General features: G+C 38.8%; 1 protein-coding gene across 1 annotated transcript in view; it reads left to right on the top strand.

Annotated features, from left to right (window-relative positions):
• The window catches only part of sorcs2 (sortilin-related VPS10 domain containing receptor 2), a 150020-nt gene that overhangs the window by 33595 nt on the left and 96725 nt on the right, over positions 1-19700 (top strand). The window contains exon 2 of the mRNA XM_079447231.1: positions 16618-16685. Coding sequence (XP_079303357.1) covers positions 16618-16685 — 68 coding nt within the window. The remainder of the gene's footprint in view (positions 1-16617; positions 16686-19700) is intronic.

The raw sequence follows: 19700 nt of genomic DNA, 5'->3' as shown, positions 1-19700 counted from the left end.
TACTTATCGTGTTTACATTGCTCTCTTCTAAACCTTGTGTGGGCATCGTATGCCTCTCAATTACTCTCTCATCATCAGATGGGTTTCTTTCTAGTGGTCACTCTAATTTCCCTTGATCCTCGAGACAATATCAGTGTGCATAAAAGATGATTCCAATAACCAGGCAATGGTTATAGCTTTGTTTGGAAAGGTTTTAACTTAAAGGCGGGGTGTCCGATTTCCGAATTACGCTTTAGACAACCTTATAGCCAATCAGCAGTAAGGTGCACAGTGCAAAGGACGGACATTAGTCGAGCCGAGCGCTGACGAAAGCGAAAGATGGGGTAGGGATGTGTTTGGGTGATTTGAACATCAACAACGGCTAAGAGAAATCAAACACCCCGCCTTTAAGGTTAAAGAAAACACTGATTGTATATAGATGGATTTGTGTTCTGTCGTTTCATTGCATTGATGCTTTTACTCACAACTGTCATACACAGTTTTTGTATAAAACGCATAATAGGTAATAGGAAACATTGATTGTATCAGCTCATCTAAAGACATCTAAAGATTAATAAAGGCATGTAAAAACTGTAGTGACACAGCTGAACGTATTTACTGTATTGTGTGTTATGTTTTTTACATTTATTAGGCCTATAAAAATCCAGGATTTAACACTAAACCATTTTTTATACTATCAAGTAAACAGTATTTCTCATTTTTAAAATGAGTTTTTATTCTTGATAATCTTACAGTTCTTGAAGAGCTTTCTTTCTTTCTTACTCTTTTAGTCTTTTCTGATTTATGTTCTGGTCAGAATTTCCACCCTCAAGACTTTGTTTGGTGTTTGTGATCTTCTGTGGTAATTGTTTCATTCCAGTCATCAGTTGTTGATTTATTTGTTTGACTGGATGCTGGCAAAGCACAAACATTTTTGTTAAGCAGCAGCGCGGCACATGGCATCGGTGAACCGTTGAGCTTTATGCAGTCTGCCCTGAGGGGTCTCAGACGGAATGGCTTTCACATTCCTCTTCTTTTTAAGACGCGTAAAACCATAAACAACCAGCTTCGAAACCAACAAACAAACCTTTGTTTATCTGAGGCCCGATCTTTTCTGGCTATAACATAATGTGTTCATTTTCTCTTTAATTACTACACAGTTATATTTAATTGTTATTTAGCAGGGATCACTGCACAGCTGAAGTCTTAACATCAGACTTATCCACACACATACGAAGTTTAGTCTTATGGACACTTCACCCTTCTAAAGTTGACAGGACGGATTCATTGGAAAAAATATAGACTCAAATGTATCACTGCAGTGGAATTATTGCAATGCAGCGACAAAATTTAGTGGGTGGAAGTGGACAGAATGATGTAGAGATATGGGAAATCTGGAATTAGCATGATACAAAGGGATGATTGAGAGAGAGAGAGAGAGATATATTACGATGTTACATAGGTGACAGCTGTTATGCCAGTACTAACAGCTGTGTCCACCGTGAGCCTCTCTCGCTGTGTCTGGCTGAGAAAAGCCGCTCACTGTCAGCTGGCCAGGAACGCTTGCCAAAACTTCTATCCACACGGTTCACTATAAGCCTACGTCTCCCCACGGTTCATCTCTGCACTCACACAGGAAGTTCAGTCACCTTTAAAACACTTGCACGCAAAACTCACGGTTGACATTGTCTGTCTGCAATACCCCACCTGCTCTCTCCTCTTCCCCCGATCTGTTTACATTTTCCCACAGATTTACTGGTATGGGAAAGAAATAATTGTAAAGAAACAACACAGCTGCAGCGACGCCCTCTTCCCTCTCATTCCCTGCATCAGCTGTTTTTACATGTCCCTCAAATGAATGCGAGGGTGCCAAGCATTTCTGTTGGCCAGCAGTGCTTTGCAAATGCATTATTTGTTTTGTTACAGCTAAACAAGACATGTGCCAGTGCGAGCAACAATAATGCACAAATCCAGTGAGACTTTGTTTACAGTTTAGTGTGCTAAGTCTGTCATACATAGATATCACTTAGAGAGATGAATAAATCTTTGCTGAGCAGCCGTAAGGTTATAAAGCATCAGTTTTTAATTTACTTGTTCAGGGGGTTCTATAATGTAAGATGCTGTTAAAACATTTTACCCGTTTTACTTTTGTTGAGATTGTTGTAAAAGAGTAATTGTAAAATAAACATAATACTTCTAGTATACATAATAGTCATCTAATAATACAAGTCTCCACAACATAGCAACTGTATATAAGTGTGCTAAATAAATACTTGTGGCGCTCAGCAGAGTTATTATAGTTTAATATAGTGTTATCAATATTTCAAATTAGCCTTCTATTTTTGATTTGAGCTTTTTTTACGTTGTTTTTGAGCCAACATTTAAAAAACGTTTCCCTAAATGTTTAGGTCGATATTTGATTTGACTTTAATGAACAGAAACGTTTTTAAAGATTAGATTATAGTGAACTAAAATAACCTTGGCACTCAGTCTGTCTTTTAGTAAGTAAAGCTTCTTAGTTGAAGTAAAAGGTTTGCAAATAGTTCTGTACTGGCGGATCTGTACACTAATTCTCTCATAATCTCAGATCCCTCAGTGAACCTTGTCAATCTATATGATTGATGGGTAGAGATCTATATGAGACTCTGTGAAGTAATGTAAGACCCTAAACATCACTCCCTTGGATTATGGGTATTAAGCCTGGGATGAATTAGCATGCGTAACAATTTATACCAGAGTCCTCTCGATTTAACGAAGAGGAACCATTTAATATTTGGCCTGTTCTTCATTTATCACATTTGGGATTCATCTCCTCTCAAACCCATTCTTAATCAATTAAGAAATGTGTGCTTTGAGAAAACCAATCGATCCTTAATTTGAAACGGACAAGATTGAGTATTTTAATAGTTGTCTATATATCTCTTCGGATGTGTGTGGTCTCACCGCGTCATCCGGATTAGTTGAGGGTCGTGCATTCTTGAGAAGTGATTTATTTTCATGTCTGGCTTTAGGAGCATGAATTACATTACAGACTTTCGTTCTGTTCATGCAAGTGTCGAGCTTCTCTCTCCCTCGCTTGATTTATTGCCATTCAGTGAAGTTCATTGGAATGTTGAATGGTCAAATGAAGTAAGTGCTCTGTTCAGTCACAGTTCACGTGTGGTATGTTTGCCATGTATCCTTTTTCAATGGTGCCCCTTGTGGCATTGTGTTTGTCCATTCAGCTTGTCACACCCCGGTTGACTTGCCTAATAAATGTCACCAACTGGTTGAAAAATGGCATTCTACCAAAGCGTAGAGCTGCGGGCAAAGAACATCCCCTTGACACTCTTGGAGAACCTTTCGTACATATTTTGGATTTTTTGAAAGGGATTCCAGAAGCAGTCTGTGAAAATATAACTGCAAGAATAGATTGACTGTCTTCTTTTTACATGCGTGAGAAATAAACACATGCAGCACAGTTAGAAAGCCAACAAGAGGAGTATACCTACTTCAGTGCATCTCTACAGAAACTCTTTTTATACAAGGTTACAACCCATTAAGATGTTTATCTTTATCAAGGGTACAACAAAGTGTGTTGTATTAATAAAAAACACATTATCATCAACACATCATAAAAGTCAATTGACCCGTCTGTCTATCCACATAAAAAATTCTGTACAGCCATCTATAAAATGTTGAGCAATTAATGCTTTCATAATTTACATCATAAATTGTTTTTATGATTCCCGCTGTCCTACTCACCTGCACTTTGTCTTCACTTCTAATTAGCAGCAGATTTATGGTGTCCGTAAAAGTCTCCCTGCAGACGGCGCCGTACGTGCTATCTTTCAAGCAAATTGCTGTGTTCCGCATCATGTGATGTTCTGCGGATATTTTCTGATTTAGATGTAGCTAAAATCAGCTTGCCAAGCTGATATTCTGGGATGAGGGCCAGTGTGTTGGTAAATGCGTTGAGCTCACAGCTCTTTTACTCAAAAGGTCTCGGTGAGAGAGTCTGTCGGTTGCCGTGCTGTCGACTGATTGATGGCTGGTCGTCCTCCGTCCTCCATCGCCATTACTCACAGCAGCCGAAAACGTTTTCCCCACAAGCAGAACTGTGACCCCTCATCTCACGACAGAACGGTTGAAGAGACAAACTGTGGGCCTGCCTTTTCTGCAGTGAGACTCCGGCTACAATAGGCACTTTTATGTTTCTTGAGTGTAATGTGTGCTGCATTTAGTCGCTCCTATACAGGATAGCGATGGTGACGATTTGCAAGGATTTGTGAGTTTCTCCAATTTCAGTCTTTATCATCTATCATTTCTATGTGTCAACCAATAATGTAAATCAGTAAATCAGGGCACTGCAGTTTATTTGTGCTCTAGTTATTTATTTTCACAAGATTATAATTCACTTTGTTTTAGTTTCTATGATATGTTGTTCTTTTCTATAATGTGAAATTACTGTAGTTCTATGCATTGAATTGATAGCCCAAAAGAGAAATGCAGATTGGAAGTCACTAGTTGAACCATCTGTCTATTTTGTTCTGACACTTTACTCTCTTTTTCTTTTCATTTCTAAACTTTCTCTTGCTCTAGGTAAACAGATATGTAGAGGGCTTTAATCTCAGCGTGCGTGTATTAAGAAAGCTGTCATTTCCCTTCTGTCTGAGCTTTGTTATGGCTTTAAATGAGAGATTATTCTGTGCATGCTGATATCAATTTAATAAGGAGCTTGCTTTACAGGAGTTCACAGGTTTTGCTTTAGGCTGCTAATCATCAGGTCCTTTCTTTTGACCATGTTTGCATGATGTCAGTGGGCGAAAAGCTTTGCTCCCTGTGATTCATTACTGTTATACTGCAGACAGCTGTGTGCGGACAGAGTCTTTGCAAAGACCGCCATCTGACGCTTTTGCGGGGGCACTCACCCCCCCGGGTCGGCTGCGAAGAGTACACGCTGTGCAGCCTGATGCTTTAACATGAGCGTGTCGCGGATCACTGCTAGGTTTGATTAGCTTCAGTTCAATGAATTGCACTACTTGTAATTGTCAGAATGCTGTTTGTATTGACAAATAGAGCAACACTGCCCCCAGTTTGTGTGCTGATGACACTGTGATGTGAAGCATAGATTCAGCTGTCTTTAGTGTGTTGAGTATAGTTCACTTAACTGCTGTATGTTTTATTCATCCCAAGTATGGAAGCTCTTTGTCTATGGCCAGCTATGGGAACACAAACATAAGTGGAATAAGATACCGGGTCATTGGTCCAGATTCAGCTGTGTTTGCAGAAACAGTAACTTTTAAGTATTCCCAGAGTCCTGAGAGAGATTCTTCAGATGGGTTACAGATCCCATCTGGTAAACTGTTGTTACTGACAAATTATTGCATGAATTTCCAAGAGGATGTTTGGGGGTCTGATGCCGGAGATGATTTTCAGATGATTTCGGTTTTGATGATGGATTGGGGATGGGCTAAAGAGAGAGACAGTCCAAGAGAAGTTTAGGAAAGCACACAATGTTTAACCGTTTAAATAATTGTCAGATGGCTCTTTCCCCCTCTTCCTCATTTTTTTTACTTTCAGTTCAGTAAACAGCAAAAACAAACATATGAAAATGTATGCTGTGTATATTTCTCTAAAGAATTGTATGCAGTGCAGCTTTGAACAGTGTTTGTGATTTATTGTTTGTATAGTAATCTGCTCTGATACAGTTTTTTTGTTAATGTGGTAATCAAAATAAAAATATACAGCATTTAAAACCCTTATATAATAACGCAGGGACAATATTGTACTATGTTTTGATGTATTTTATAGATGCATTATTTACTTGAAGATACTGAGATATACACCTTTATCCTGCACTCATTTTCTTGGTTTTGTTCTAAAAGCCTCTTGAGATTTTTTTTAGAAAAGTGTGACATTTACATTACTTTAAGATCCATTAGCTAATAGCTGTGAAATTGTGATATTTAGGGTTTCGAGCACGAAGTGCTGAAAACCTATTGTTTTTGTAAGGATTTTTATTCTTCTTCTTCTTCTTCTTATTAGGGTTTCGAGCACGAAGTGCTGAAAACCTATTGTTTTTGTAAGGATTTTTATTCTTATTATTATTTTTCCGCGCTAAAACGCATCGCCCAGCCCAAACCGTAAGTCGTAGAAACTCGAGACTTTGTCAGTTGGTTGTATCTGTGCAGGTTACTCAGATACAGTGACCCAGCCAAATCGGCCCATAGGTGGCGCTACAGCGAGGAAAAGCGCTTTTTTGCTCCTAACTCCTAAACCGTTTGTCGCACACCCAAGTGTTTTATATCATTGTAATCATTGGCTCAAAACTTAAAACCCTAATGGCTCCGATTTCATTTCCGGTATGCAAATTTTTCCGCTAATTTGCATTTTATAAAAATAAAAAAAAATGAACTAGTCCCTGGATTTTTGCCCGATCGGAACCAAACCAACGCTGATGAATTCTGTGGAGTGTGAATATAAATAATCATAAAAGAAAGTTGAAAATTCGATTCAGGGTCGCTAGGGGGCATCAAAACATCCGAACCGAAAGTTGCCTATTTCGCTAAAATGGCTATACCTAGAGAACGGTTTGAGCTATCTTCACGGGGCTTAGACCATATGTGAGGACCCTCAGTCCGGGGTCATAATAAAAAAGACTCGGTGTTTGGCCACTAGGTGGCGCTATAATAGCAAATATCTCAAAATCGGCAATAACTACCCAACCGTTGGCCCGATTGACTTATTATTTGGTATGGTGTGTCTTTGTGTCATGCACCGTGACTGTATAAAAGGACTTTGGGGTTTCTCAAAAAACATGGCCGCCATCGGCCAATGAAATTTGAGCACTCATTACACAGGGTTAACGGAGGCCGATCAAAACGACACTCGCTGGGCTTGTTCGACTCGTGGCCCTGAAGGTCTGTAATAAATATGAACTCATTCGGCCACTAGGGGGCGAAGTAACGCTTTTGGAGTGCATAAACAATTGTGTATCACGTGACATTTGACATATACCCAAACTATTTACATCATATGATAGCTCTTCTCATTCTGAACAACTTTGCCTCTGGAAATGCTTCTGTCGATCAAACAGTTCGTGAGTTATTGCTGATGATGTCAAAAACCTACTTTCGCGAACTAGTCCTTGGTTTTTCAACCGATCGGAACCAAACCAATGCAGATGACTTTTGTGGAGTGTGAATGTAAATAATCATTGAAAAAATTTGGAAATTTGTATTCATACACGGTAGGGGGAGCCAAAAACTGAACTGGGCGGAGCCTATCGCATTAAAATGGCCATAAATCCAGAACGGATTAAAACATCATCATGGGGCTTGGAACATATGTGTAGACCATCACTCCGAGGTCACCTACAAAAGAAGGTGGCGTTTGGACACTAGGTGGCGCTAGACCAGTAGAAATTGCTAAATTGACGCGTATTTCATTACTTAAACAATTGTGTATCACGTGACATTTGACAAACACACAAACTATTGATATCATATGATAGCTCTTCTCATTCTGAACAAATTTGCCTCTTGATCCATTGATGTCAATCAAACGGTTCAGGAGTTATTGCTGATGATGTTAAAAACGTACTTTTGCAAACTAGTTCTTTGATTTCCAAGCAATTTCAAAATATCCACCATAGTACAATTCTCTGGACTCTCTAGGTCAATAATGATTAAAAACATGTTGAGTTTTTTTTGTTGTGTGACCATTACAGGGTCCTTTATTATATTAACTTGAAAAATGTACGTTAAAGGTTGCTACTCCTTAATAAATAATCCAACTGACTTGCAATTAAGTAGTATTATACATATTATGACTCAAAACAAGCATGCTCATCAGAAGAGGCATGCCTTCATAAAAGTCCAAAAGGTGAAATATTCATTCAAATGGACTTTTCATACATGTCTTTGTAAGCATGTGTAGTCTGCATAGACCGTTACTGATCACCTAAGTCAAAATTCTGGATCTAAAGGCCTATCATTCATTGAGGATGTGTGTTAGGGCCATTTCTGAAATGGATTTGACTAATTTATCCTGATAATGTGAGTCTCACTACTGAATTGTCCGAATGACTTGATATGAGAAATGTAATCTATGTCCATGTGTGTTTGAGCATGCCTGGGTGTGTATGAGCCAATGCTGACCGTCTGACACATTATTCTGGGTGTGGGGTTATATTGTCGATTGTTGACATGTTAGTTTGCCGTCCTCGAGGCTGGTCGACATTTACTTGCCTAAACTTCTCGAAACCCGATAATTGCTGCTTGCAGCTATATTTAGGGTTTCGAGCCCGAAGGGCTGAAAACCTATTGTTTTTGTAAGGATTTTTATTCTTTATTATTATTCCGCCATAAAACGCGTAGCCCAGCCCAAACCGTAAGTCGTAGAAACTCGAGACTTTGTCGGATGGTAGTAGTCTTGCACGCTACTCAGATACTCGGAGCCAGCCAAATCAGCCCATAGGTGGCGCTATAGCGATAGCCAATGCGTTTGAGCTCAATGCTCATAAACCGGATGTCGCACAACAAAATGTTTGGTGTCATTGGAATCCTTGGCTCCAAACTTAAAAAATGGCTATCTCCGATTTCATTTCCGGTATGCAAATTTTTCCGCTAATTTGCATTTTATGAAAAAAAAAAAAAATGAACTAGTCCCTGGATTTTTGCCCGATCGGAACCAAACCGACGCTGATGAATTCTGTGGAGTGTGAATATGAATATTCATTGAAAAAAAGTTGAAATTTCGATTCAGGGTCGCTGGGGGGCATCAAAACGTTCGAACCGGAAGTAGCCTATTTCACTAAAATGACCATAACTCGTGAACCGTTTGAGATATCTTCACGTGGCTTGGACCCTATGTGTAGACTCTCAGTCCAGGGTCACAGTAAAAAGGAATTGCCGTTTAGCCACTAGGTGGCGCTATAATATACATGAACTCGAAAAGGGCTATAACTACCCAACCGTTTGCCCGATCGACTTATTATTTGGTATGGTGTGTCTTTGTGTCATGCACCATGACTGTATAAAAGGACTTTGGGGTTTCTCAAAAAACATGGCCGCCATCGGCCAATGAAGTTTGAGCACTCATTAGACAGGGTTAACGGAGGCCGATCGAAACGACACTCGCTGGGCTTGTTCGACTCGTGGTCCTGAAGGTCTGTAAGAAATATGAACTCATTCGGCCACTGGGGGCGAAAAAACTGTTTTGGAGTGCTTAAACAATTGTGTATCACGTGATATTTGACTTATACTCAAACTATTTACATTATTTGATAGGTCTCCTCATTCTGAACAACTTTGCCTCCTGAAATGCTTCTTTCGATCAAACGGATCGTGAGTTATTGCTGATGATGCCAAAAACCTACTTTTGCGAACTAGTCCCTGGTTTTTCAACCGATCGGAACCAAACTAATGCAGATGACTTCTGTGGAGTGTGAATGTAAATAATCATTGAAAAAAAGTTGAAATTTGTATTCATACACGGTAGGGGGGGGCCAAAAACGGAACTGGGCGGAGCCTATCACATTAAAATGGCCATAAATCCAGAACGGATTAACACATCATCATGGGGCTTGGATCATATATGTAGACCATCACTCCGAGGTCACATACAAAAGAAGGTGGCGTTTGGACACTAGGTGGCGCTAAACCAGTAAAAATGGCAAATTGGACGCGCATTTCAATTCTTAAACAATTGTGTATCACGTGACATTGGACATATACCCAAACTATTTACATCATATGATAGCTCTTCTCATTCTGAACAACTTTGCCTCTTGAAGCATTGCTGTCAATAAAACGGTCCATTAGATATCGATGATAACGTTAAAAACCTACTATTGCTAACTACTTCGCGGTTTTACGCCCTATTGGAACCAAACAAACGCAGAGTGCTTCTGTGGAGTGTGAACATCAAAAGTACTCGAAAAAAAGATGAAATTTGTATTCATACACGGTAGGGGGGGCCATAAACTGAACTGGGTAAAGCCTATGACACTTAAACGGACGTTGTTAGAGAAGGGTTTGAGATAGCTTCACGGGGCTTAAAACATATGTGTAGACCATCGCTCTGAGGTCACGGTAAAAAGAACGCGGTGATTGGACACTAGGTGGCGCTATAACGGGAAAAATGGCACTAAAAACTGTAATTATGCAGCGGTTATACATCTACAGGTTCTGATACGCTTTGAAAATTAACGTCTCGTCCCAGGAACTTCAGACTTCTTGAGTTTGAAAGCACGTTCTCTCCAATTTAAAAGCCAACAACAATGAAAATCGGATACTCATTAACGAATTGTCCAAATGATTTGACAGTCAGAAAAATAACGTTCTTGTAGTATACGTGCATGTTTCTGTAAGCATGCATAGTTTCTTTGAGTTCATACCTGTCATTTTTCTGTGTGTGTGTGTGTTGGACTTTGATCCTTCATGCGTGTGTTGAGGTGTGACCCCCTAAACTGTTCATGAATGCATGACTGCTTTTGACTGCCTTAAAACTCGAAACCCGCTTAAAGGCTGCTTGCAGCTTTAATTATTATTATTATTCCGCCATAAAACGCGTTGCCCAGCCCAAACCGTAAGTCGTAGAAACTCGAGACTTTGTCGGATGGTTGTAGTCTTGCACGCTACTCAGATACTCGGAGCCAGCCATGTCGGTCCATAGGTGGCGCTATAGCGATGGCCAATGCGTTTGGGCTCAATGCTCGTAAACCGGATGTCGCACTACAAAGTGTTTGGTGTCATTGGAATCCTTGGCTCCAAACTTAAAAAACGTATATCTCCGATTTCATTTCCGGTATGCAAATTTTTCCGCTAATTTGCATTTTATGAAAAAAAAAAAAAAATGAACTAGTCCCTGGATTTTTGCCCGATCGGAACCAAACCAACGCTGATGAATTCTGTGGAGTGTGAATATGAATAATCATAAAAAGAAGTTGAAATTTCGATTCAGGGCCGCTAGGGGGCATCAAAACGTCCGAACCGGAAGTAGCCTGTTTCACTAAAATGACCATAACTCGTGAACCGTTTGAGCTATCTTCACGGGGCTTAGACCGTATGTGTAGACCATCAGTCCGGGGTCACAGTAAAAAAGACTCGGTGTTTGGCCACTAGGTGGCGCTATAATAGCAAAGAACTCGAAAAGGGCTATAACTACGCAACCGTTTGCCCGATCGACTTATTATTTGGTATGGTGTGTCTTTGTGTCATGCACCGTGACTGTATAAAAGGACTTTGGCGTTTCTCAAAAAACATGGCCGCCATCGGCCAATGAATTTTGAGCACTCATTAGACAGGGTTAACGGGGGCCGATCGAAACGACACTCGCTGAGCTTGTTCGACTCGTGGTCCTGAAGGTGTGTAAGAAATATGAACTCATTCGGCCACCGGGGGGCGAAGTAACGTTTTTACAGTGCATAAACAATTGTGTATCACGTGACATTTGACATATACTCAAACTATTTACATCATATGATAGCTCTTCTCATTCTGAACAACTTTGCCTCTGGACTCGCTTCTGTCGATCAAACGGTTCGTGAGTTATCGCTGACGATGTCAAAAATCTACTTTCGCGAACTAGTCCTTGGTTTTTCAACCGATCGGAACCAAACCAATGCAGATGACTTCTGTGGAGTGTGAATGTAAATAATCATTGAAAAAAAGTTGTAATTTGTATTCATACACGGTAGGGAAGGCCAAAAACTCAACTGGGCGGAGCCTATCACATTAAAATGGCCATAAATCCAGAACGGATTAACACATCATCATGGGGCTTGGAACATATGTGAAGACCATCACTCCGAGGTCACCTACAAAAGAAGGTGGCGTTTGGACACTAGGTGGGGCTAGACCAGTAGAAATTGCTAAATTGACGCGTATTTCATTACTTAAACAATTGTGTATCACGTGACATTTGACAAACACACAAACTATTGATATCATACGATAGCTCTTCTCATTCTGAACAAATTTGCCTCTTGATCCATTGATGTCAATCAAACGGTTCAGGAGTTATTGCTGATGATGTTACAAACGTACTTTTGCAAACTAGTTCTTTGATTTCCAAGCAATTTCAAAATTTCCACCATAGTACAATTCTCTGGACTCTCTAGGTCAATAATGATCAAAAACATGTTGAGTTTTTTTGTTGTGTGACCATTACAGGGTCCTTTATTATATTAACGTGAAAAATGTACGTTAAAGGTTGCTACTCCTTAATAAATAATCCAACTGATTTGCAATTAAGTAGTATTATACATATTATGACTCAAAACAAGCATGCTCATCAGAAGAGGCATGCCTTCATAAAAGTCCAAAAGGTGAAATATTCATTCAAATGGGCTTTTCATACATGTCTTTGTAAGCATGAGTAGTCTGCATAGACCGTTACTGATCACCTAAGTCAAAATTCTGGGTCTAAAGGCTTATCATTCATTGAGGATGTGTGTTAGGGCCATTTCTGAAATGGATTTGACTAATTTATCCTGATAACGTGAGTCTCGCTACTGAATTATCTGAATGACTTGATATAAGAAAATGTAATGTATGTCCTATATGTGCATGTGTGTGTGCTCATGCCTCGGTCTGTATGAGCCAATGCTGACCATCTGACTAATTTTTCTGAATGTGGGGTTGTATTGTCGATTGTGGACATGTTAGTTTGCCATCCCTGAAGCCCGTCGACATTTACTAACCTAAACCTCTCGAAACCCGATAATTGCTGCTTGCAGCTATATTTTTGTATAAATTTGCATTAATTTCTCCGTGTAAAGTTCGCCGACGTATATGCAGACAATGTCTGGACCTAGACTTGATTTCCAAGAAGGAATTAAAGTGCGCAACATACTAACTCCTTGAGATCAGCGGCAAGAAAAAATATTCCGGCTTGATTGAAAGGCACCTTTGAAAATATATCCACTTGATTGCCGGGGTAATTTAATTTTTAATAGACTCGGTTTGGGTATAGCAGTCAGATTGACTTCTGCCATGACTCATTGTAGAAGCTTAAAATAGATTTAGTCCATACACAAGCTCAATACCGTTAAAACGCCTTTGCTTTTGGCTCGCACCCTACCGACCTTTAACGCCTCTGTTGTCTACAGAGGGAGGGACAGGCCCCGGGCAACGACCCTCTCAGCCAATCCCCAGAGCACAGCCCCAAAGCTCACCCAGTCACGCTTGCTGCCACATTCCAATACCTGCCTGTCAATCACTCTGTCAAGGCTTTAAAACTCTCTGACCCTTTATCATGGCGATGCTTTTCCATTGGGTTTTGCTGTCAGAGACACAAAGTGTGAGGCGGTGGAGAAGGATGAACGAGACACACATACACAAGTCATCCTCTGAATTCACACACTGCTGATTTGTTACTGCAGACTCAGACATCCTGCTAACATGAATAAAAGATAGGAAAGACCTTAAGGGGTACACCTCACCCCGGCTTTTATACCTCAACCAAACAGACCAGAAAAAGGAATAATTGTGCTTGTGTGTGAGAGAGATATATCCCGCTGTGTTTTCATTTTTCTTTTGCAGTTGTACCTTTATCCTAATGCACAAAAGAGAAAAACATTTACTGCCCATTTTTACGAACATACTGTAGGATACTTTGGTCACAATGCTTCTATTGTTCAAGCAGCTTGTACAATCATATTTTGAAAAGGATCTTGTGGTGGTACTTCAGTAAGTTTTACCATCTGTAATGTGCCAACCGAAGCCTCCAGTGTAAATCAAGATGTCATTACGTGCTTTTTTCAAAATCCTACAAAAGATGTTTTTATCATACTAAAAAGCATGTCTAAATGAGTAAGAAAACACATTTTTTGCTCACTACTAGTACTTTGTATTTGGAGCCAGACTTAGGGAGGTGGTGGGCCCTTGGCTTTAGTCATTTTCGGGCCCCCCTACTGAATAATTTGCTACATGTGTTTATTAGCATTAGTAAATGCTTTTCTTTCCGATGACTGACAATGACACTTGTTCATTGGTTTACACAGTTTATAGTGCTTTGAATACAAGCTCAAATACAGTCGTTTGTGTCCATGGTGCATGACCAATGCAATTTTATGTCATCTAATGCTTAACTAATGTTAAAAAAGGCTACGTTGTAAAGTGTTACAAATATATTAGTATTCTATTGCAATTAAATCAGTGAAGCATTTTATGACAGATCTTCATAGTAAGTTTTTAAAATGTTCTTTAAAATAATGTTCATAATAATGAGGGATGTCTTAATATGCCTAAAAATTGTTTCATGATAATGAGATGGGTCCATATTTTGTCTTGTTAACTAAGACAGAAGATTAATTCAGAACAAGACCATATAGACAATAACAGACTAAAAGGATGCTTAGATGATGAGGAAAAAATGACGTCATGCATTTTGGAATAAGACCTTAAACTAATTAAAGTTATTTTTGAAGTATTATTTCTAGAGAAAAAGATTTGCATTCACCTATTTTTTAAGCTAGAACGTTTAATATTAACTACAACATTACATTCTTATATGGATAGATATGGTTATTAATGGCTATCAAGACGGGATATTTGCACTTATTAATGTAAATACAAAAATGTAGGGGGACAATGTTGCACGTATAAAATTGTGTGTTCGAAAAATAAACTATAAGCCTATTGTAAACATAAGATAAACTGTCATGATTCTGCCGCATCATGTCATGTTTCACTTGGTTTAGTGGGAGGATCATGACAGAATCTCATGTTTTGTGTGGAGAGAGGCATTTATGGCCCTTATGGTCTTCCATACACTCTTTCCGGTCTCGTCTCTGTTCCCGCCCTCTCATCTCCTCGTTATTGATTCATGCCCTACACCTGTTCCCCTCTTGATTTGGTCCTTTTTGAATGCCCTTGTGTCTTCTGTCTTGTGCTGGTTTATTGTTTTTGTTTGGTGAGTCTAGTCTAGTCTAGTCTAGTCTAGTCTAGTCTAGTCTAGTCTAGTCGTGGTTCATGTTGGTAGTTAATTTTAGTCTTGTTTAAGTATAGTTAGTCTTAGTCCTGTCTTGTCATGTTATTGTATCCATCACTGTTTTGTTATGTTACCCCCTCATGGGTCTTTTAAAATAAAAATATCTGTTAACCCCTTACAGGTTTTTTTTGCACCTGGGTCCTCTGTCCGTGTCTCACCACCCCGATCATGACATAAACACTACAGTAATATTTCAACGTACATGACAAGCATGTTAAACTATTAAAAACCATTATTGCAATTTGAAAAGTACATAAACAATACTTAAAGGTCCGGTGTTTCATTTTTGGGATGATCTATTGATAGAAATGCACTTTAATGCAGTATATATATATATGTCATCAGAGGTATATAGAGAGCTTACACAATGAAGCGTTATATATCTATTACCTTAGAATGAGCTATTTCTATCTGCATACATTGCGGGTCCCCTTGCCATGTTCTGTCAGCGTAGTGTTTCGAAAGGAAGGGGAAGGCTGCAGTGAGCGGCCGTTTGCAATTCGCAACCTTGCTGCTAGCTTTCACTGAATGGACCTTTAAATGTCTCACAGCTCCAAAAAAAAACACTCAGGGCTAAAACAGGAGTGTTGACAGGTACTGTATGCCTCCAGCAGATGGTTGTCCTCTGGCTGGACATCAGGGTGTGGTGCCACAGTGTAAGAAATCTAAAAGTTCTTTTCATTTTACTAAACATTTTACTTGTTTCTCAGTTTTTTGTTTTCTTTTTGAAGCGGGTGAGTAAATGATGACATCATTTTCAGTTTGGGGTTAACCATCACTTGTTGTAAAGCAGTGGATTATAAAGCGACAAATTAATCAGTGCACAGATTTTTGACAGTCATTTCTAATAACAAGATTTTATGAGTAATACCCTACAGTATATAAAGACTAATTCGGGAACCAGTACCATTTCTGTGCATTTTATGTAATCCAACTAGCATGAAGTTTGTGTGTTGTTTGCTTGTGTAAAAGCCTAAAGAATTGCTCTACATTTTACACTGCCGGTGTATGAAGAAAGGGCACGTTTGATGTCCAAATTTCACTTGCTAATGTAACGCCACAGGCCGATAGCTTCTGTCAGGTCTTTTCACACTTCTAACTTACTGCTGCAGGCTAAAGAAAGAAGTTCCTTGGCATCATCCTGGTGTGTACATTTATACTATAGCAACTGCATGCAGTCAGTCAGTCCAATAAGACTTGTTTTCATAGCAGAGGTTAAGAGGATGTTGTCCAGCAAGTGGTTGGACTGTGATCACAGTTTGATGAATGTGTCAAATGAGGGAAACATATGCGCTGTTTATAATACCACAAACATATCATGCTGCTGTGTGAGTGGAATAAGGGCGGTGTGCTTCTGCTGTATTTAAAGAGCTTTTTCTTGGTAATTTCGTCTTTGGGGAGCTAAAGGCTTTGATTGAAATGATCTCTGCAAATATACATGTGAGATCCTAATAGCAAGTGTTAAAAACTGGATTAAAGAAAATATGTTTGTGTGTTTTGAATGTATTCTTTCATTGCTTCACACACAGTATTATAATTATATTATTTTATACTGCGTTTAAAATATTCATAATATTTTACTATAAATACTACTATAAATAAATGAGTTTGTAAAATTATTTTCATTTAATGAAAATAATAATGGTTTTCTTTTCGTAGGTCATCCTCATTCTGACTAAATATTACCATGCAGACTCCAACAAAGTTCTTGAGAGTTCCCTCTGGCGGTGAGTAACAAAATACACTTTTCTTTAAATATACAAATATAACGATGAGTTTACTAAAACTGGGAATTATTGAATATAATATTTTTTCATACCAACTTGAAATAAGTGGTGCTTTTGAATATTGTTAACTAAAGTCATTTAACTAATGACAGTTACTGCCAGTTAGTCAGCCTGTTTATCAATCCTGTTTAGACAAAAGAAAGTTTCTTTTCAACAATATAGTTGTTCAGCATGACCTAAATTTCCTGTGTGTGCTGTTCTTAGTGTAATATGAAGCTAGGATGCTGTTTGTAACAGTAGTTATTGATGGAATGACTTATAAAATGGAACTTTGTTATATCAAAACTTTTTTCTCTGTAACTTATAACTTACTTGGATATTTTGAACATTAGTGTATTTAAGTCCTGTAGTCAGATGTGTTTATTTACAGTATATGGGAATAGAACCCGAATTGATTTTGAGATATTCAGGTTTTAATGTGGCTTCAGGCTTTTTTATTTGCTCTCAAAAACTGTGTGAACATTTAGTATTCGGTGTACCTGTCAAATCCATTAGGTATGTTTAAATTAAACATTAATATACTTGCAACAATATTAAATTTTTAGAGTGTATGTTTGCTCCAAGCTGAAAGATCCAAAGCTGCACCCTAGAAAAAAATGTATATGTCATTTGGGGTTTTCTGTCAGATTTGTTCATTTGAAAACACTTGTAATTAGATCACTGATTTAAAATCTACTGATCCAATCCTGTTTTTATTCCACCATGCAAGAAGCGAAATCAGTTTATAATTTAATCTGAAATTTCCTTTAAGGAGACACAGGGTTTCTTTCTCACGTTGTTTTCTGCAGTCCTCCAGGGTGGGATAACAGAGGCCAGTGCCTTTGCAGTGAATTTAGAAATGACTTCATTAAGACTGCTGAGGGGTTTCCTGGATCATGTGCTAATTGCCTCGCGCACTTCCCACTTATTAGTGACTAACGCTGACCGAATAATGACTGCCAAACAGGTCTTTGTTTGTTTTGCTTTGTTGTCAGGGAATTTTATAAATCCTCCTGCAAAGTTAGGCTTAATCATCAATCTGTCGTGACTCGTGAGAGAAATTGTTTTAGACGACTTCTATTACGGACATAAAGACTAAAGCTACTGACGTGTGAAAAGAAGATTGAGCTAAAAATATAGAACTGTGTATGGAATAATTGATGCCATGCTTGTTCCGATGCTCTCATTAGGCTGTCGGTTTAAGGTTGATATGCGGGTGGGATTCATTTTACAATATATCAGTTGCGCAGCTGCCTAATGACCAGGTGTAATGCTGAACACTGTCTTTTACGCAGCTAGGGCCTCTTCATCACTCAGGAAGTGCTCTCTGTGCAAAACAGGGCAAACATTTACCAACGTGCACTAGAGGAGTTATGGGGAGAGTGTCTTTTTCTTTAAATGTTTTATTAGAAAAGGGTACATGACTGTGCGAGACATGTGTTTAGGCAGGTAGGGTATCTGTGTGGCAGAGAGTAACCATCTGGATATTTCTGTACAACAGGAAGACGAAATTAGTTGACTTCCTCCTCCGTTTAATTTGCACGATACATCTTCCAACATCATCATCCTTTTACTTATCCCTTTCGAGTCTCCCACCTTTTGAGTTCGGCATGCGCCTTGTGAAAACGACACACTTGAGTCGTCTTGTAGGTCTACCGCATGGTGCTTATCAGGAACAGTTGGCGAGAATGGCCACTCCGCTCAGTGCTTCTCATGCAGTAAAAATGTTCAGTGACACAGATGGCTCTGCTCGGAAAAATCAATGTTGTAGAATAAATGAATCAAATTAATTAAATCTTCTATTTATTCATGATATTCATGGGTCTGCCGAACGCCAGACTTCAAAGACAGGGCCCAGACTGCCAGTCATTCTGTATAAGACAGCCTATGAATTATGTACAGCCTTTCTTGTTGATGTTTTAATTGTTGCTGCACCTCTCATAAATTATGCACTGAAATGATGATGGAGTAACTTCCATTCGAAGACACAAGGAGAAGATCAATCATATAAAGCTGAAGATTTGCAGAAGTAAAATACTTTTGGGGGTTTTTGTTTGTTGGGTAAAACCAAGCTTGCGTATCATCCTTTTAGAAGTTCAAACATTTTAGATAGTGGTGTAAGATACAGACAGGCTTAAATAACTTTATAATAGAAAAATACTTTACTAGTACAGTATATTTACTTTATGGTAACAAAGTAATTGAGTGAGCTATAACGTCTTATCATAAGACCTCACAGACAGCCCCTCAAGTTAAGCCCTACTTTGTATCCACTAGCTATTTATTAGAACCTTTCTGTATATCCTGCGGTGTTTCTTCCCTTCGTGGAGAGGTTGTGTCTGTCTCAAAATAAAGCTTTTGCAAAACTGAAACTCTTGGCTGCACTGCCTCTTAAAGATAAGGCATTATAAACCCCAAAATATTTTTTTAGTTTTCTGGCTGGAATTAATAGGAATACTCATGCTTTTGGATTTGAATTGTTTTAGTCTTTGAGCTTTTTCCTTGTCTTTTGTTTGTTCTGCAACTTCACGTTTCAGAGACTGTCCAAAAAACACAAACAAGAAACTCTGGATTAAGTTTCTGCATGTTTCCTTGATAAAGCCTCAGTCCCTTTTGGATTGAAAGGTTTATGGCCACTAGAAGGTCAAGCGTGGCTGTTGTGAAATATGGCTGGAACAATAGTGTTTCATAGCACTAGATTATACCTGAAAATATGATCTTACAGTAAATAAAATGTCACATTAGAATAATGGAATAAAAGGTCCTAGTAAATAACAAACAATTGGGGATGGAGGAATTGACAGAAAAGGTAGTGTGGTGAGCAGGGCGGGACCTTTAAGCAACACTGCATTTTGCATTTAAATTAGCTTAACGTGTATATAACCTCCACTTTGTCTCTGTGTGTCTACAAGATTTAATGTCTCACATGATCCCCAGAAGCACAGAGATGTTTATGATATAGCAGTGATGAACATT

This window comes from Barbatula barbatula, assembly GCF_947034865.1.
Source record: "Barbatula barbatula genome assembly, chromosome: 1".
Classification (NCBI taxonomy): Eukaryota; Metazoa; Chordata; class Actinopteri; order Cypriniformes; family Nemacheilidae; genus Barbatula; species Barbatula barbatula.
This window is presented reverse-complemented; position numbering and strand designations above follow the sequence as displayed.